The following is a 20,210-nucleotide window of genomic DNA, read 5'->3' as shown; positions in this document are numbered from 1 at the left end:
GGCTAACTCTTTCAGTCTATCCTCATAAAAGAGATACTCCAGTCCCCTAATCATCTTTAGCCCTGCATTGGACCGATCCCAGGTACTCTATGTCTCTCTTGTACTGAGGAGCTAGAGATGTGGCCTCACGAGGGCTGAGTAGAGAGGCAGGATCACCTTCCTCGACCTGCTGGCCTCAGTCTTCCTAATTCACCCCAGGATGCCATTGTCCTTCTTTGCCACAAAGGCACACTGCTGGCTCATGGACATCTTGTTTTACACCAGGACCTCCAGGTCCTTCTCTGCAGAGCTGCTTTCCAGCAGGTGAGCCCTCAGCCTGTACTGGTGCAAGGGGTTATTATTATGTGCCAGGTGCAGGACCCTGTATTTGCCTTTGTTGTACTTCAGACATTTCTTCTCTGCCCATCTCTCCAACCTGTTGAGGTCCTTCTTTAGGGCTGCACATCACTCTGGGGTATGACCACTCCTCCAGATTTGTCTTGTCAGTGAACTTGCTGAGGATCCATCTGCCCCTTTATCCCAGTCATTGATGAACAAGTTAATATCCTGAGTTGTGTTCTTTTATATACTCTTCCACAAGGAGGGAGATAAGTATTTGAGCCTTCCCAGGCTACCCATGGCATTGAACCTGAGTCTTTTTCTGAGTGCATGTATTAGACTGGTATTTACATGTATTTCCACTGGTAAAGCGAGTGCTCACTTCTCTGCCTGCCTTTTAAGATGAGATAGAAACCCATCAATTCTTTGAAGGAACAAAGAAGGATTCACTGTTTCTTTCATGTGCCTTCACTCTGTGTGGTTCATTTGAGGACCATTGATTGCGAAATGCTGGGACTGACAGATGTCTCAGGAGAAGGTTGTGGCATGTGTAATACAACACAGGTGGGTGAATTTATTTTTGCAGTCCTTCCTCTTGAACTAATGCTGAGGAGAGAGGGGGGAATACAAATGAGCTTTTTGTTTAGTATTCTCTTCATGCTGCCTCAAGCTTAGAAAGTGCAGTGTGAGAACTGATTTGCCAGGTGCATTCTGGTTTGAGTTTTGACAGGAAGGTGGAAGAAGGGACGTAACTCTGTTCAGTGGCTGCTGTTTTCTCTGTGCAGGGAGTCTGGGTACAGAGCATTAAGCTTCAAGCCCCGCTTTGCAAGTTGGGCATCCAAAGGGAAGCCCTTGCTTACGGATGTGCAAATTTCTGATTGCGTTGGGCTCTTTGGGATCAGTTGCATTCCCTAAGTGCACATGCTAACTTTCTTCCTGACCTGTGATGCTTCACCTTGGGTTTGGTTGACAGTCCATTACAGTACTGAGCTGCATTTTATGCTTTAGATTGAAGGCACATGGAAAAGAGGGAAATCATCCAAGATACAATTGTGTGTCAGCGCATTACCGCTCCAATTTTGTCTCTTTCTCCAAGCTGTCTTCTTCATTTCTGGAAGAGTGATAGACAGTCTCACACAGTCAGAATACTGTCAGACACATCATCTTGACTACGCATTCTTCAATAAGACAGTTGCTCCTAAATAGAGAAAATAGAGCTGAACATGATTTGCCTAAATTCAGCAAAACAATGGAAGATGAGACTGAAGTAGAATGAGAATATACAGTAACTAGAAATCCAATTGCAATGAAATATGTGCTAATATTATATGGCAGATAACCTGTGATCTTTAGCGGCTGTAGGGCCAAATTCTGGATAAGCCTTTACTCTGGTTCAGTTTTACCAGTGAGAAGTTTATTCTGGTCAATCAATGTGGCTTTTGTATCACATTTTGTATTCCCAGTGGGTTTCTTACTTGTGTATCAGTTGTAGGCCTGATACCTAAGTATAAAATAGTAATGATTTATTATTCAGATTCTCTTTTTAATATGACTTTTTTTCAATCCATCAAAGGTAGATGACAGAAATTAAGTCCTACAGTGTAATTTTTAGTCTTTTCTAAAAGTATTTTTTCTCTTTTTATGCTATTTAAATAAAATAGCTTCTATTTTTTTTAGAAACAGTTTTATATACTGTGTTCTGCCTTTGGGAGAGTGCCATCCTTAGATGAGAGGTGCCATTCTTTCTTGAATAAAATGGGACTTTAGTGAGGTTTTTTACTTCTGTGTCATGGTTTAACCCCACAGTGCTGTACCAGCTACAAAGAAGAAAATTATCTCTATTGCAGCTTCACCTGGACATTCTGCTATTTCATATTCAGTACTTAAAATAACCTAAAGTATAGAAGCAAGAAGAGTGTGAAACTTGTATTTCTTAAATAGATGGAAATTTAAAACCATGCAATACTAAACTTTGATCTTTAAGGTTTACAATTTCCCCCATTATAGTATGTCCCAGCACTCTTTTAGACAAAAGTACATACAATTATTGTAATAACTTTCATTAATAAGGAACATTTCTCCCAGAAGGAACTGAATGAACTTCAAGGTTTTTTTAAAAGCTGCTGCTTTACCCCTTGCACTCCCCCAGTGAAACAAATATAACTTTGCCCAGGAACTTGCAAATTGTTTTCTTTGCTACTTGCAAATCTCAAAAGAAATTAGTGCAAGGCTGAAAGGAAGATAGTTTTTTTTGCTTTGGTTATAGACCAGGAAATATATACAGTAAAACTCAATTAAAATCAGTGTGGCTACAAAGAATAACATCCTCTTTGAAATTGTTTTCTAACATCTCATTTAAAACGTGACACACCAGATACAAGTCCCCATGTTGAAATCTGTTGGGCTGTACCTAATTTTTCAACTGAAGAGGTGACTTTGTATTTCTGATGAGTATATCGTTATTTTGGGACATTTGTTCACTTCCAGTGAAAAGTATTTTTCAGTGAAAAGTCTTGTTTACTGCAGCTTCTAGACATTCTTGGAGTTTAAAAAAGATTAAGAAACTTGTGGTCAGTTTTAGTTATGCCTCATTTTAGATTTAATGATGTTCTGCTAGCTGTAGTAGAAATTACTTTGGACAGTAATGTTCTTCAGATGTTTTTTAGCTAAGCCTGTTTTGTTCAAGTGTGTTTACATAAATCAAAGCACTTTAAGCATTCAGGTCTTATTTTTGTCATCAAATAAAGTGTGCAACATTATGTAATTTATATGCTAAATATTGTGATGTTTACATTTAAAAAATTACCAAAATGACCTTGTGCTGGCACTTCTTTTGGACTTTCAGTAAACGTTTTAAAATATGAGGTGTGATAAAGGAGCCTGTGTGTTGGACAAAGTGCTTGTCTTCCTTTTTTGGCTTAGAAAGGTGATCATCTTATTTTATGATTCCAAAGGGGAAAACATTCACCAGCAAGACTATACAAAGAATTTCGTATGGTACTAAAAAAATTCTACAAATAATGGCAAGACAGATTGAGTCCTGACAGACTACTGAAGGAAGTAAAGATGAGATTGTAAGTGACAGAATCAAAGATATAATTGCTAGCATGTTTCTTCTTAATTTTCTTCCTAGAGAGTAGCAGAACAGAGTAGAAAAGCTGTGATGAAAAGTTTAGTGACTACAAAGCTGAGAGCTTGTGGGAGAAAGGTATTCTCTGTTAAATATTTCAAAAACAAATAGCTATGTTGAAGGAGTTTGTGGTCTTGGTTCCTCAGGTATCACATTTCATCAATGCACATAAGCAACATTTTAAAGAAAAATTATACTATGTTATGGAAACAGGTGAAATCTTGATTGAAAATGTGAAATGTGCTCAGAAATGGAAAGAAGTGTAGGATATTCTTGTTTGCAGCTCCAGTGTATTGGGGGGCTCTCTTCCAGATACATACTGTTTAGCCCCCTGGAGCCTTCTCTGGGCTGAGCGGTCCTAGTACTCCCAGCATCACCACTTGTGAAAGATGCTTCAGTCCCTTAACCATCATTGTAGCCTTAAGCTGGACTTACTGGAGTCAGAATCTTTCTTGTAATGGGGAATCCCAAACTGGACACAACGCTCCAGGTGCAGCCTCGCTTGTGCTGATTTCTTTGCTACAGCATGAAGTCTGTCTTGTACAGTACTCAGTGTGACCACTTGCATAATTAACTTTATAAGGTGGCTCTTTGTCAAGCAGAGAATCTGTTTTAAATACTACTTGACACTTAAAAATTAAAAAAACCCCACAAATGTTTATGGGCTTTCTACCCTCCCTCCCAGTAATGCTAGTCATCTGCTGAGACTCCAAGTCCAGACAGCTTAGCTGTCATATGAGTGATGAGGAAATACACGACTCACCCTCATTTCTCCTGTTGATCCCTTGTCCACTTTAAAATTCAGAAGCATTTCTCGAAGTTGTTGAAAAACTTTTCATTTGCTTGTTTTTGGTTTTGTTGGGGGGTTGATTTTGGTTTTAAGGTTAAATTCAGGAAATGTTTTCAATGCGGAAGTTTTAATTAGATTTTAAAATAGACTGTAAGAAGTATTAAGACAAGAGTGTTACTCAAACAATACCCAATCATGTCTTGTAAAACTAGGCTTTTCTGTTACAGTGTTTTAATTTGGTGAGAAAACATTTTCTAGGGAATGATACTGTTCTTGTAAATGCTGTGAGAGCTTAGATTTTGTATTCAGTTTGAGATTTAACAAAGAGTTACTCATGAAGGCAAACATTTGAACAGCCTCATGTAAGTTATTTTAATTGAGGCCAGAAGTTATTTTAGGCTGAGAAGCTATTTTGTTGTCTTTTTTTTTTTTTTTTTCCAAGTGTAACATTTCCTCTAGAGAATTTCCCATTGTGTATTTCCAAAATACATAATCCGGATCTACTCAAAAAAGGACACTTGAGAGTTGTTTATAAATATTTATAAACTGCTGTGATACTCCCAGATCAGAGGTGATTTAGTAATGTGATGAAAAATTATTACCTGGGAAAAAACGCACTAGTTTCTAGCAGATTAATGTAATATTGGAATGCAGACTGAGAGTCATATAGGGAAATAGACCACATGAAATCAAAAGTTAAAGTTGCTTGTGATTTTAAAGCGTATCTATACTTGAAATTATACTTTGCCAACCCCAAAAAATCAGAGGTGGTGGGGCTGCCCACTTACTTCCAAATTTAGATGTAAATTTCCCTCTTCTAATACATGCTCACAATCAACAATGGCAGCTGTATCAAGGGGATAGTTTTCTTTACTGATGAACCAGTTTGTATGTGTGAAAAAAACAGTATTGATTTTTACACCATTTCCAAAAACATTTTGATGAAGACCTGAAGGAAGAACTTATTATGGCAATGTTAATTACAGTTGTTAACTTGATGCTTAAGGTAACAGGAATTGCATCTTTGATCTCCCAGTGTCTTCATTGTTCTGTGTCTCAAAAACTGTAGTCCTACCACGAAGGTGTCTCTACTGGCTCCAGCGATCGCTTAAAAAAGTTTTATTTCCTTCTAGCATGCGTTCTGTGTTTTCCCCTAAAGTGCATGTGTGCAAGAAAGGATTTACTTGGAAAAGTCCTGCCTACTTCCCTACGAATGTGGCTTTCCTGTAGTGAAGCTATTCCATCCTTTTAGAAAGTCAGAGGTGCCTTTGTACTCAAGTGCTTTGCATGGGAAGAGCTCAGCAGCTGTCCCAAAGCCTGAAGGGAAGGATGTGTGCCAGGGCACTTCGTGTTCTGTCTTTGAGCTGCAACACGTAAGCGTAACCTCAGCAAGCCCTGCCTCACCTGTTTTTATGCTTGACAGTGCTCAGTGAGGCTTTGGTACAAGGACTGTGGATGAAAGGGGAATATCTTAACGTTCTGGTGAAAATTTCATGAAGATTTATGTGTTTGTGTGGCATGGAAAAAAATCTTGCCAGTTGTTCCTTGCTGCGTTTTAGCCAACCTTTAATTTTACTGTATGTTCTTGGTCTTGCAAGCAAGATCAGTGAAGACTACATATAGTGCTTTGTTTCTGTGGCACTTTTTTTTCTACACAGATCAGGGAAATTTTGTTTAGAAGTACATTTTTATAGCCTTTATTAACTCACTCTCGGCTTCCTTAGTAGATCCAGAGTCAAGCCAGAATACCGTGACCTCTTTTTCAGCTGTATTGTGAGCATGAGTCTTGTTGGAGGGGTCTTGTCATCTTGGTTTCACCTAAGCTTCTCTCCCATCTGTTTGGTTTTGTGGAAATGTTTTCTTGAATGAAGAGTTTATTCTAAATTTTGTGGATAGCCTAACCGAAATAGAAAAAATAAGCAGTACTCTCCCTTCATGTGGTTGTGTTTTAAACCCCCACACCAAACTAACAAAAAACCCCAAATAAAACCCAACCAACCACATCCCACATCATTGTCTGAGTGGCAAATGGGTTGTTATGTTTAGAAAATAAAGCTGATTTTTTTACCCCAATGCTTCTGATTGCTATAGTATTTGGAGCACTTAATTGTATGCTATAACAGTGTTGCTTAGAGGTGATTTTTTTGAGCCAGAACCAGCTTATATGCTTTACATAGCCTCATTCACTTGACACTCATAAGGGATAAAGAGGCAATAATATTTGCCTCTTCTGTATAGTGTAGGAATTTTAGTATGTTCATAATAATTATATACATTGCTAGGAGCTCATAACAGAGATGCAAAAACTGTCTGAAGTTTCTGAAACCATAACACAGTGTAGAGGTGGACACCTTTATGATTGCCCAAATAATTACATAAATCAAATTACAAAAATATTCTGAGAGCTGAATTTACTAGAACTCACTTAAATTAATAAAAGTCATGAAAAAATAGATTAGAACGAATTTCATCAGTGACATTAAATGGACCAAGCTCTAATTTAAACTTTCTAGTACCTTCAGTTCAGACACAATACTGACTACACTTTTTCTCCCCCAAATATGGGAAATAATGATACAGTGGTGATAGTGGCATCTAAATCTTTCCAGCTACTCAGAAAATGCATTTGAAATTCATATGCTTGCTTCTTTTTAATGGTTCTTTAATTCCTGATTTTGTAGCTGATAGCATAAAATATTTTTGAGTGTTACAGGAGAGTATGTTCTCTGTCTATACACAGTCACAGTCACACTGCAAGCAATTTTGCAAAATCATGGCATAAAATCCTCAGAAATGTCTAAACCTGATTTCACCTGAGTTAGTTAAAAATGTGTCTTTTTGCAAGCAACACTGAGATCTTCCCTCAACATTTCTTAATATCCCAAATAGTTTATCTTTTGCATTTATGTTTAAGTTGGGGCTGATTGCTTTCAGTGGATGGAACCTGAAAAATAATTCTGAAATGAATCCTTCAAGTTGTACTGGGGAGGTTTAGATTGGATATTAGGAGCAATTTCTTCACTGAAAGGCTTGTCAGGCATTGGAACAGGTTGCCTAAAGAAGTGGTTGAGTTGCCATCCCTGGAGTATTTCAAAGATGTGCAGATGTGGCGCTTAGAGATATGGTTTGGTGGTGGATTTGGCAGTGCTGCGTTAACGGTTGGATTTGATGATCATAGAACGTCTTTTCCAACCAGAAAGATTCAGTTGTTTTCTGATGTTTGTGGCAGCAGCTTTCTTTTTGTTAGGAAGATGTGCCTGTGATCTCAACACTCTTGTGAAAAATATCAATGCTTTCAATTTATTTTATTTTATTTTCTGTTTCTGATTTCAGATATTCCTTATAGACATTCATATCCAGGACACAGTATATAATGGGGAGAAAACTGGATCTTTCTGGCTTGACTGATGAAGAAGCAGAGCATGTACTCCAGGTGGTTCAGCGAGATTTCAGCCTTCGTAAGAAAGAAGAAGAAAGGCTGAGGTAAGAATAAAAGCATTTGTCTATTTGGATTATTACAAACTGGTTTTGGAGGAAACTGGAAAAGACAGCTTTTTTTGTGGTGTTCTATGCATTAATAGTCATTCCTGTCACACAAGCAAGAAACATCCAGTGTCCTCCACCTGAATTCAATTATTGAGTAGTAATTCATTTTTGTGTTTAGTCTGTCCTAGCCTAAACCCCAGCAACGATCTCTAAGTCATCTCTGTATATTTTCTGGGTAGAGGCTAACTAGTGTTTGACATTATCAAGAGCAAACTTTGTCTACATGCAAACATCTGAAAGTGAAGAAGTTCAATCTATCTCTTTCCCCAAAGTAATCAAGGGGATAAGCTGTCTGTTGAATTTTAATTTTGCTTTCAATAGTCTGTGTACAAAATGATTGCAAGCAGAAACAACCCAGAAGAAAACAAATGGAATTTGTTGGCAAGGTAACTTTCTCAACCCAGTGTGCGGGTTTAAAAGTAAACCAGCAGGAGAAATGAACCAAAACTCAAGAGAGACTACAAGTCAAAGTTACAATTTCCTAAAAGATTACAATAAATACAATGATATGGAGGAAAAACCCCTTGTTTTAACCCACAAGGACAGATTTATAACCCCTGGGACAAGAACAGAATTGTGTCTGTTAGTCCCTGTGCTGAGCACCACGTGGCTCCACTGGGTGCAAAGCAAAAGGAAACCTGTTGATCCAGACGATGGTCGCTGTCTTGTCAAGAGAGGCAGTCACAGTCCTTTCGAAGTTCTGGTCCTCTTCTGGACTTGATGAGTTGTACCTGAAGTCTCAAAACCCCAAGATTATATATACTCAGGTTCAGGTGGTAGTGCCCAGTACTTCTAGAGAGTTTCACAATGGGTGATTTAACTCTGTGAGTCATGGGATATTTTTGAAATCTTTGATGGTCTAGATCATTGCAGCTGCCTATTATACCAGTTCTTTGTGGCCCATTAGCAGTGATGACCCCTCAGGCTTGGTGTGAAAGTGTTAATACCTCCCCGGAGGGGAGTTATCACAGCTGAGTCATTGGTGTGAAGACAAAAGAACATTCGGTTTTGCAGTGTTTTTTTAACACCTAGCTTGTAACCTGAGGTGTCAGTTGAGCCCTGGGCAGCTGCTGAAAACGATCCACTATTAACAGTCCATCAGAAATTACATAGAGGGTGTAGAATACACAGTCTTGGTTATACCCACATGGTGATAAACTGGTCCCAGTCCTTGGACACTCAGGAACCCGTATGTGACAAGGGAACTGTGGACAGAGACCTGAATTGGTAGATGCAATATTTTCTTGTAGTTTCAACAGCATTTCCTTGAATTATTATGTCTGATTTTTATATTACATTCTTTGAAAACATCATTGTTTATTACCTAGCATGCTCTGAAGTCTCTACCTATGGTTGGCAAATGCACCTTCTCTTACCGTGCTATTCATATCTCAGGCATTTAGCATCAAGCTGAAGTCAACGGAGCAGGAATATGACTGAAATAAACACAAAACTAGGTATATGTCTTATATACAATTGAAACTAAGGGAATCTTGTCTCTGCCAGTTCTCTGTTAGTGTTTTCTAAAGCTGCTTGGAACATTAGGAACAATAAAGGCAGCTTGCAGCATAGACCTAATTCAGTTTTGGCATGCTGTGCAAGTTCTTGATTGGGTTGGTAGTGAAAGCTTGCTGCAGGGAGGAAAGACTGGATAAGGATGGCACAAAGATCTTTTATGGTTTTTAATGATTGTTTGTTGTGTCGTGGATTGTACTGGTTATTTTGGTAATCTTTCACAACAAAGCCAAGAGATTCTAGAAGCAGTTTTCGGAGGGTGAGTGCATGAGCTTTCTCTGGCTTTTTATAATGTGACTTGTATCTTACTGGAGCAAGCATACCACAATTAGGGAACGCTGGGGCATCTTGCCTATTCTATATAAGTATAGTGGGAAGAGGAAGAGGAAAAATGTAAGGCATGCCTGGATAGATTTTTGCTGGTGCTTATGTTATACCATTTTACTGCTAAAGTTTTTCATTGGACTTGATAATTGAATGATTGATCACAAGTAGAAAACTGGTGTGAGAAGAGAGCTAAACCACTGGAGAAGTAGAAGAAACACATAGACTCAGCTTACATATGACTATGTACTTTTTTTCTTCTTGAAAAGTTCATGCCTTTTGCAAGTATTAAAGTATATTGGAGTGCTGCAAATAATGAGCTGTACTGGCAAAGTAGAATTTTTGAAATGTAGATGTTGATATTTAAGATATGTATTTAAGTAGTTTAATGACTTTAAAAACTACCTGTGAAGTTATAAGCTTACTTCTGACTTAAAAGCTATTTCTTTGTGGGTTTGTTTTAAATCCTGCTAGTCTGGTTGGTTTTTTTGGTTGTGGGTTTTTTTGTTTGGTTGGGTTTTGTGGTTTTGTTTGTTTGTTTTGGGTGGTTTTTTTCTAGAATACAGTGCTAAAGGAAGGATGTAGCAACACTTCTTTTTGTCTTATTATGTGATTGAAAATATAATCTTATAAGGAACTATTATGATCTTGCTATAGATTAGATTTTCAGCCTGTAAGAAAACGGATTAGATCTTGTGTCTGATTTGATGTTCTTGGCTCTATTGCATTTGTATTTAGAAAGTTATCAACTGGCAGGCTTTAAAGTATAGTTACACTTTACAAGTGAAGCTTTGTAAAACTTTGTGATCTTTTCTGGGATAAAAAAATCGGCATATACATTTTATATGTTAGACTTTTAGACTTTTGTTAACAAATTCAAAACTAGGCTATATCTGAAGGTATGTTTTTGTGTTTTTTTTTTTTTTTTTCTTGTAATTAATTTGAGGTAGCAGCTTTAGTCCTTAAATGGAACTGGTTTTTGCATGTGATACTTTCTCAAAATAGGGCTTCTGTATAATTCTTCATCTCACAGATAGTTTTATTTTTGGGTGCTTTTCACCACAAAGACTAAAGTAGCTGTTTCATGAATCTCTCTCTGGATTATTCCTATCGTAACAATTATGTCTAAAGATTCAAGAACTACTTAAGGGAAAATCTGATAAATTTCCAATGTATCAGGAGAACAATGAAAGTAAAGAGAACTGTGAGTGGTTGATGGCTTCAATTTTGCTTTGCTAGTGTCAGCTGAACAGTTAAGTAACATACTACGAAAAGTGAAGCTTATCTTTACTTCTATTAAATGTTTTTAAGGTAGTGAAGTAAAATGGCAACTGTTTTAGAGCTAACATGCCAATGTTTTTTATGATATTGCAGTTATTACATCTAGTTTATTTTTCCATATTCTGTAAACAAAATGACATAATGAATGTGTGGAGAAAAGCTATACTGATCCATCTGCATTTTCCATCGCAAAGCTATATTGAATCTCTCTGCAATGAGAATTTTTTGCAGTGGTTCTCTGATTTAAATCTTTCCTGCAACTTTATCCTAGTGATATCAGACAGGCCTCCTTGTACATTTTCTGAAAGAAAAAGGTTGGCTAAAAATAGTAAGATAACAATAAGATAAACATATGCACATATTTAGTGATTGGAGTGGTTGATTTATTATGCATTACTGCTTCGTATCGGTTTAGTTTCTTTTTTTTTGCAATGGCTTTCAGCCTGGCATCAGATTAATGATATTTACTGTTCTTTTTCCCTTGTTCACCCATTATCTTTCTGTTTTGATTATGCACTGGCTCTGTTCTTTGGCAGTAGTGCTATGTTTTTATTTACTCTCAATGTTAGTCTAGTCATCCAGAGCCATTGAGGCTAAAACTATAACACAGACTTGTAAATAGATGGGCTTAGTTTACTGTGAATCAGTTGAAGTAGAAAAACCAGGCAGATCTGGCATAACTAGGAAGGTGATTGCTTTGAGTTGCTTTTCACGTGTGCTCGGAACTAGGCTATGGTAGTACAAACTTGTGTACCTCCCCTCTGCCACTGAAGCTCTGGCAGGCTGTCTCTGGGCTCCTGGGAAACTAGGAATCATAGCTGGCTTTTTGAGGAAGTTGACTGGACATGGTAATGATTGGTCTTCTCATGTGCACCGGTATTAATCTTGAATTTCAACCTCCATGCAGATGCAGAATGTCGCAGCGGGGAAGATTGGATTGTGTTGAGAGTTAAACATCTAATGTTTTGCTTTGTCATATCTGCAATTTGTGGCGGGGTTTGTGTGCTCTTTTATTTAATTTTTTTAAAGAAATGACAGAGGAGAGCTTACAAGAACTTACAAGGCCAAATTTGTGTTTGTGAGATATTTCTCTTTACAGACACAGATGTGTAAAAGAGTTTGCTGTCTTTTATTTGTTGCCATTTACTGCCTGCTTATGCTGTTTTCGAGACTGTCTAAATGTGCCACTGTTTATTCTCATCCAATGTGGACAAAATCAAGTCCCACGTTCATTTGTTTTTATAGTTACCACTGTATTTTAAAAATACTTGTCTATTTTTTTTAGGTCAAGAATGCTGAGAAGTCAGGGTGTTTTAAATAAGGGAAATTATAATTTTACAGAAAATAATTGGTGAGTCATCATATTGTGGTGTATGTTTCCAACCTACTACATTTTAGCCGTGTGGACAGGTTGAAATATGGCTGTTCTGATTCTAAATTTAGCATTCAGAACAACTGCAAAGGGAGGAAAGTTAGAAGGGTGGAAGGGGGCAGGCATAGAAAAGGCTCAGTGCTGATCAGCTGCAAACAGAGCACATGCTTTGCCTGTCAGCAGCTACTTTACTTTAGGAGGCCATGATCAGAGTGATTTAAGCTGTCTTTCTATAACCGTTGCCTAACAAAAGTGTCCATTCTGGTAGTGAATGCTGGATTAGCTATTTGTGTGGTGGTATTCTATTGAAAAACCTTAAAAACTTGATTTGGGTGGAGGTGAAAAACATTTCTTTGCAGGAAACATGGTTCTCTTTTGTTTAAACCACTGCTGTTTTCTCGCCTGAGAAAATGTATTTACAAAGAAAAGTTACTGACCTTATGGTGCCACATTAACAACTTAAAACAGTTATGTGGAATTGCTGGAATAGCACAAGGGAGGTGTTGAGAATTGACTGTCACCTACAGGCAGAACCATCGCAGTGTTTTTCATAGCTGGGTTGGTGAATATCAACTTTGCTACCTTTATTCATACTGTCACATTTTCAGTTGTAGTAAAGACAAACACAGTGATTCATGATCAAATCCCCAGAAGTATTTTATTTGCAGAAAAAAAATTTAGATGTCTGTGCTCACTGGAGGACCCTCTCTACTCTGGTTGTTCTAAATATCTTTTTAGCCAAAGAATGCTAAGGGATTAGAATAGAGCCTTGCGTAAAAGATGATTAAATGTTTTAAACTGAAAATTGCTTTTGCCTGCTTTTTTCTTTCTGCTCTTTTCTCAGAATATTCCATTGCAGCATGAGTAGGCCTGTGAAGAAACTTCTGAAGAAACAAATTCTCATACATGACAAAACCCAGAAACCAGTTTGACACTTCTTCTTGTCAGACTACAGTAGACTTTGGTGTTTTTACAGTATGTGTCTTTGGTCTTATAGTGGATCAAATATTGAACTTCTTCCAAACTCTATTAATCAAAATATTGTCAGTGTGAGTCATATAAAACTGACAAAATGCCAAGTCAGACATTTGGGTAGCTATCTGTTGATTCTACATATCAGTTCTTGTTCCTCCTTCCTGTGGCAGGCTTGTATCAAATACCTTAAACCAAACAAAAACCAAACAAAAAAAAAAAACATGTCTGTCTTCCCTCCTCTCCTTGCCTCCAAGCAAAACCATTTTATAGCTGTTTTCCTAGTGAGGAAGGAACAGGAGATTGGTCTCGTTGTCACAAGCTTCAGCGTTACAGCAGATGGACTTGTGATCAATACCTTGTTACTTCAAGTGATTTCATAAGGTCAGCCTCGCTACCTTTCACTCTGATGAACAGTGTGGAGTGAGCCCAAAGAGCATTCCTGTCCATTACCCTGATTTTTTTTTTTTTTTTCCGAGCACATAGTCACTGTTCTGGTTCCTGTGCCTGCTCTTTGACTCCTCAAGGGATCCAGAGAAGGAGACTGTAAAATACTGCATCATATCCCTGCTTCTGCTCGTGAGGCTTGGGAATAAGGCCACACTAATGACTAGCACGTGTTTATGGGTTGTCCTGACAGACATGTTCTCTCCCTGTGATGAAAGGTCTTAGAGTGGTTTACTCTTTCTCTGAGAATGGTGCTCTTTGTGCTTCCTGTGTTAAAACAGCTGCACGCTTTTCCAGGGCAAGGCTCTGGTGAGCTGTCTTAAGTTTAGCACTCCAATGTCTAAAATTACTTTTGAGTGCCAAGAATAATTCATTAGAATCGTATCTACAGCTTAATACATTATTTTGTAACTGCTTTGACTTATAAAACAAGATTAAAACATATCTAGGGCACTACAGCTGTTTCCTGGAAGTAAGAGTTCATTAACAAGATTAAGAGCAAGACATCTTTTTTTTATAGCTTATCAGCAGTTTTGTTACATAATGTTCCAAGATGCAAAGAAACCTGTTTTCTAGCTCACACAGACTGTCAGTTAAGAGTTGTGGATAGTCAGTTGTTAAGTCAGTAGTGGATCTATGTACTAGATACTTTCCCTCTCTCAAAAGTTGTGTTTAATATTTTAACAGATACCCCTTAGTGTTATTCTCAGGTCAAGATAAGTTGCTTATCAAAAAACGTTGACTTGGATGAATTCTACATGAAAGTCAGATAGTTAATGGTTGTTTTTGCTACAGTCAGTAAGGATGCACTTTAAAATGCATTTAGAAACTCTAACTTGCCATTTATTTCAGGAAATATTGATCCGAGTGTTCTGCTTGCTGTGGAATAATGCTGTGTTTGGGGTTAGACAAGGAAGTAGGCATCTCAGCAATGATACAACATCTTACTTCATGTGCAGTGCAACAGTGTTTTGAGTCGTTTCTGTGAATTGCCCAAAAAGTCCCTGCTCTGACACCACAGGGTCCTGGTACAAAGGTAGTGAGGATGTAGGTTCTGCTGACTCGTCACTGGTCCCTTCTGCACCTATGAGTGGAGAAAGTGGTTGCAGTTGATGAGAGGGTAGATTCTGGTTTATGCTTTACAAGAGAGAAATCAGGGCACTAGAAAGAATCTGGCATTAGAAGCAAAGAACTTTCAACTCTTTAAGTTACAGATTTGGGTCCAGATTTTTTTCTCTCTAATTGAGGAAAAAATACCAGGGTACTTCCAGAGAGCTTAGGTGCCTCTAAAGCAAGTTCTGTGCATCTCGCTTGTGCATGCTTGTGACTATAATGGGAACCTACTATGACTGTTCCTGTTACCTGAATGACATGCAGATGCTATAGCAAAAGCACAGATGGAATTTCTCAATAAGTTCTTAATGCCTGGTGTTTGAATACAGGCAATTCCAGATGTGAGTTTTGGCTTTTTCAAAATGTGTTTACAAATGCAGCTTCAACTGAGAGAAAATGAACCAAGCATCACCTCTCATGTTTCTTCATGCTTTTCATAAGGGAATGTTACAGAAACTTGTGCAGAAAGAAGTGTCCCCAGCTAACATTTTTAATATTGGACAGACTATGGAGATAGAGCTGAAGCACAGCTGGCATCCACTGTGCTAAACTTGTGTAACCTGTGGGTAAGTATTAAAAGGAAGCAGTATGATATTGCAGAGATGATATAAAGCTTATTTCAGGCTTTTTTAAATGTAATTGAGTCTTCATTGTGGTTTATGACTAATCAAATTATTGGCTACAGTTTAGCTAAAAGAAGTGAGTGTTCCTAGTGATAATGAATGGCTATAATATAAAATCAATATTTAATCTCTGATGCCTTGTGTATGAAGACTCTAAGCTGTTAAACGTGACTTGTAGGAGTAATCTTCTCTCACCTGACTAACCCTGAGGTGCGGGTTGTTTTCTTGCATATGAACTCCCGTCTTTACAATTTAGTCTACCTTAAATATTGATTTCTCTGTTCAGGTGTTACTATAACAGTACCATTAGTAGTACTTTCAGGTTATGGTAGAACATGTAAATAAATGTGAAAAGAATGGCTGCATAATGTAACCTATTCAGGATTTATTCTTCATGTTAGAGTTTAGAGAACAGGAGTCCTCTGAATACATTTCCATACAACGTTCACTAAGTTGTAAGTAATATGTGCGAAGTCTTAGTTCTGGAAGAGGTGTTGTATTTAAAATGTCAGTTGGTTTTTTTTTGGTTTCTTTTTTTTTGTGTGTGTGTATTTTGTTGTTGTTTTTTTTGTTGTTGTTGGTTTTTTGTGTTTTTTTTTTTTTTTTTTTTTTTATGTCAGAAAGGAATAGTTTTACTGTAAGTTTCTGTAGCAATATAAGACCTGTCCTTGGCTGCACGAATCTGGATGGATCTGCTGAAGCTGCATGGCTTCCTACCTTCATTGTACTCGCCTTTGGTTTTTAAGAAAATGAGAAGTACTGCTCATCATTATGAATAATGAGACTTGTCATTTAGATCTGAAATTTGACTTGTAATCCCTTTTTTCAGAAACATACATTGTGGAAGTGTAAAAGGACACATTTAAAAAACACTAATGTCTGTGAAAGGAAAACACTTGTACTTCTACCTATGAAGCAGTAACCATTCTTAAGAAGTATTATAATATTTCAGAGATAGTAGATTTAAGGAAAGTAATATTGACTAGAAGTTGGATTTGCTGATATTTTTATTTCAAGTATTGTTGGTGAATCAAGGGACCATCTTTGTCCTTGCTTACTTCAGGAATTTCCATGCTCTGTGTTCTTCATAGATGATGAATTTTCTCTGGTAATTTTTTGTGGTCAGTTCCAGTGCCCACAGTTGTGAGTAAAACCAAGAATAGCTGTAAGTAACAGCAGGAAGGTGACAGAGTGGAAGAGGGCTGCTGTGAAGTTGAGTTACCTTTGTGTACTAAGTAGGGAGCTGTATCCTACTGTCCATGCTTTTAATTATAGGAAGGTGCCTTTTGAATACTTGCTAATACTTCCTTTCTGAAGCCGATGAAATCTGAAAGCATCTCGTAATCCACGTGACAAATAAATGTTCAAAAAATACTCACGACAGATAAAAATATGTGAAAGGAGCACTTTGAGAAGGTAAGACCAATGTATTAGAAAGCACAAGTTCAGGTTTTTGTTCACTATGCTGAGGCTTAGAGAGTATGTCACAGGATCTGCCTCAAACTACTGAATTAGCAGAGGTGAAGGAATGTTAATAAATTACTTTGGTGAGTTTGTATTCACCTAACACCTCATCCTTCAGGTTCTCTAGAACTTATCTTGTGCAGCTTCCTACTTAAAGCTGTCCCAGAGGAATGAGCTATGCTAAATGGGATACTAGTTCTTAGAAATTTGACCCAAGTCTAGGAACCTGTGTCTTGAGAAGTTATGAAAAGATAACTACTTTGTAAGTTACTTGGTTCAGATTCTTCACTATTCTAGCTCATTTCAAAATGAACTATTACAAACTATGATCTGCTTGCTTTCCAGAAATGACATAGTGTGTAGCTAGATGTGAGATCAGTTTTTAGTGTTTATAAGCATGTTCTCTGTTTATAGTGGGTTCCAAGGACTGCCAGACAACTTCTAGGAGGGGAACAAAGCTGACTGAGTTGAGGTGTATGTTAAAGATTGCTGATCTTTGTTTCACAAATGTCAAACTTCTCAACATTTTTCTTTCTAACTGAAATTGGTAAACATTTCCCACTAAGTGAAAGAGGGGTATGCATGTGTGGGAGAATACCAAAGATGTCAAAACACTTTGTCAACACTCCCGGAGTGTAGCTTCAGAGATGCCTTTGGAGATACTTTTTACTGTAACACATTCTACCACTTGTTGGTTCATACGTGAAATAAAATGGATTTGCTTTTGTTACCTTTGTGAAAATAATAAAAAAGAATAGTGGTAGAAATTAACATGTTAAATTTAGCATTTGTAATATTTTTAGACATACAAAAACTGTCAGCTGTGTCTCAGCTGAAGGTATTATGCAAGTTAACATACCATAAAGTTTTGCTGCAATGGGTGTTGCTGAAGTATATGATCCTACCCCATGATAAATGCAAGATAATTTTAATTTACCCCCGAGGGGTTACAATAATGAGCTTCATGTTTGCTTAGGGGAAGGAACTAACATATGGGCAGTTACTACAGAGTCATACTTTTTACTGTAATTTGACTTGGGGTAAATTGTTAATCTACTGTTGCCTTTATTTACAGTTGGTATGTATTTGGCTCTGTGCCTGAGGCTAGAGCAAGTCTTTGAACTGCAACTAGAGAAGTCTGTGTAACAGGCTCGTCCTTTATTTTTGGTTGAAATTAATTGTAACTGGTCAGTATATTTGCTTATGCCTCTTTTCCTTTATTGCTGTAATAATTTGATTCTTAGCAATGACCTAAAGTTCTTCTGAAAGCAGCTGACCTCAAACATACCTTTTTAAGGTTTTTGCTCTATGGTACTTATTTTACCCATTCTTCTATACCAACTCCATAAAGAAAAATATTAAATATCTCTATAAAACTGATTTACAACAGGATTAGTATCTTCGAGAATCATAGTAAGGCTTCATTAATGCAGTTCTTCAGTGCATTATGAAGATGCAAAACTAATACTGCTTTATGGCAAATCGTGTATGGTTCTTGATACAGTGTGGATTATAATTTGACTGGTAAATATTGGAGGATATGGGCTGCATGTGGTTTAGTGTTTCTGCAGCACTTCCAGCTTGAAAGGATGTTTTGAATTTATCTTGGTTTTGTGAAGCAAATTGGAAGTGGAATGAAGCACAGAAGTCAGTGTTTGCATCTCAATCAAAAGAACTCTAAATCAGGAAGCAATTAAAAGAGATGCCCATTGGAGGTGGCAGAGATATAACAAAATTTTTCTGCTGTTTGGAAACACTTTGGTTGAGACTTAAAAAAAGAGTTTTTAATACCTTTTTTGGCTACTCTAGTATTTGTCAGTGAGGGCAGCTGATTATGTGCTAGTGACACCTCTCTCCTTTTCCCCACCTCGAGTTTCCATCAGTGCATAATGGACAGTGCATTTATGGTTTTGCTCAGAGCATAGCACTGGGGGCGGGGGCATTGTATTGTGATAAAAGATCTGTCATTAAAAGAAGGCAGCTCATCAATGTTGCCACTGTGGTCCCATGTTTTTCATAGTTCTTGAACCTGCAGGAAGCGATGAGTTACTTGCTTCCATTTTGACTGCATGCATTTTTTCTCCTTTACTTTCCTGTTTAGGGAAACAAAAATAAACTTGTATTGTTCTGGTAGGAATGTTGAAAATATAGTTAATTTTAAAGGCTTTTTTGTAACTCCGTCTAGACTGTCAGTTGTCCTGGAGATAATCCTGTGGTAATCCTTCCATTACCTTGGTCTCACAAAAGAATGAACCTGTCTTTTCAATTGATGCTGCTTCAGTTGATGGAAAGATGTCACCTGTGACTGTCTTTTGAAAACTTTATTTTAATGAATGGTGGACTAATATGAAAATAGTCACATATTTGTATGGCAGGTGTAGAATATCTCTTGTTAGATAGAAGACTAATCTAAATAATGTCACTAGTAAAGAAATCTGCTCCATGCCGTAAAATACCATTTGAAGTTTCTATATGCCTCATAAGTGCTGCCTGTTGTTTTTTCACTGTTATATTGTTACAGGTAGCTGCATTTAGTGCATAAATGTGGAATGTGAATTTGTGTTTTGTGTATAACTAATTGATCATTTTGGTAAAGAAAAATGTAATTTTACTGTACAGGTAGCACTCAAAGGTGTTCTTAATGTTTTTTAGTGGGTCTGAGGAGGAGCAGCCTTTAAATTCTTTACATTTGCCAAACTTTTAGTTTAGGCTGGTATTTTTATCTTTTTAACATTCTGAATAAAAATGAGGACAGAAAATAAGTATTAGTAGCACAAGAGGGAATAATTTTTCTTCCTAATCAAACAAAATATTATTCTAGTCCTTAGCAGAGTCTGTGATCACCAAAAACTATTCTCCTGACTGACAGTTCTCTCAAACTTCATTTGTTTTTAATCAATTGAAGAAACAGTTCCAGGCACTCTAGTGCAAAGCATTTGTACCCTTTGGTAATTTAAAAAGATGCAGCATTCCATTAATCAACTTGGGATTCAATTTTGTAGAAGAAAGGACAGCAACTCTACCATCACAGAATTTACTTTTGACCTACATTTCTCTGGTGAAGTTGATAGCATTGGCGCTTTTTGTGATAACATAGGCTGTTCTTAAAATTCCCTCCAGTCTCATGTTTACAATACCTGAGTTAAGTAATGTAGGCTTTGGATGCATTAGTGACTCCTGCTGGGAATGGTGATTGGAACTGCTGAGATTCAGCAGTTGAGAGGTCTTGTAGACTGTTGAACAGGAAATACCCAACTACAGGTCTCTACCTAAAAATGTTCTTTTAAGCAAACAGTCCTGTCCATACAACATCTA

General features: G+C 37.3%; 1 protein-coding gene across 3 annotated transcripts in view; it reads left to right on the top strand.

Moving 5' to 3' along the window:
• The window catches only part of MYRIP (myosin VIIA and Rab interacting protein), a 209,652-nt gene that overhangs the window by 7,282 nt on the left and 182,160 nt on the right, over positions 1-20,210 (top strand). For all 3 annotated transcript variants that reach the window (XM_050312054.1, XM_050312037.1, XM_050312045.1), the window contains exon 2: positions 7,572-7,721. In XM_050312054.1, coding sequence (XP_050168011.1) covers positions 7,612-7,721 — 110 coding nt within the window. In that variant the 5' untranslated portion in view covers positions 7,572-7,611. The remainder of the gene's footprint in view (positions 1-7,571; positions 7,722-20,210) is intronic.

Source organism: Myiozetetes cayanensis, unplaced genomic scaffold (assembly GCF_022539395.1).
Source record: "Myiozetetes cayanensis isolate MyiCay16 unplaced genomic scaffold, myiCay2020 scf1, whole genome shotgun sequence".
Taxonomy (NCBI): Eukaryota; Metazoa; Chordata; class Aves; order Passeriformes; family Tyrannidae; genus Myiozetetes; species Myiozetetes cayanensis.
This window is presented reverse-complemented; position numbering and strand designations above follow the sequence as displayed.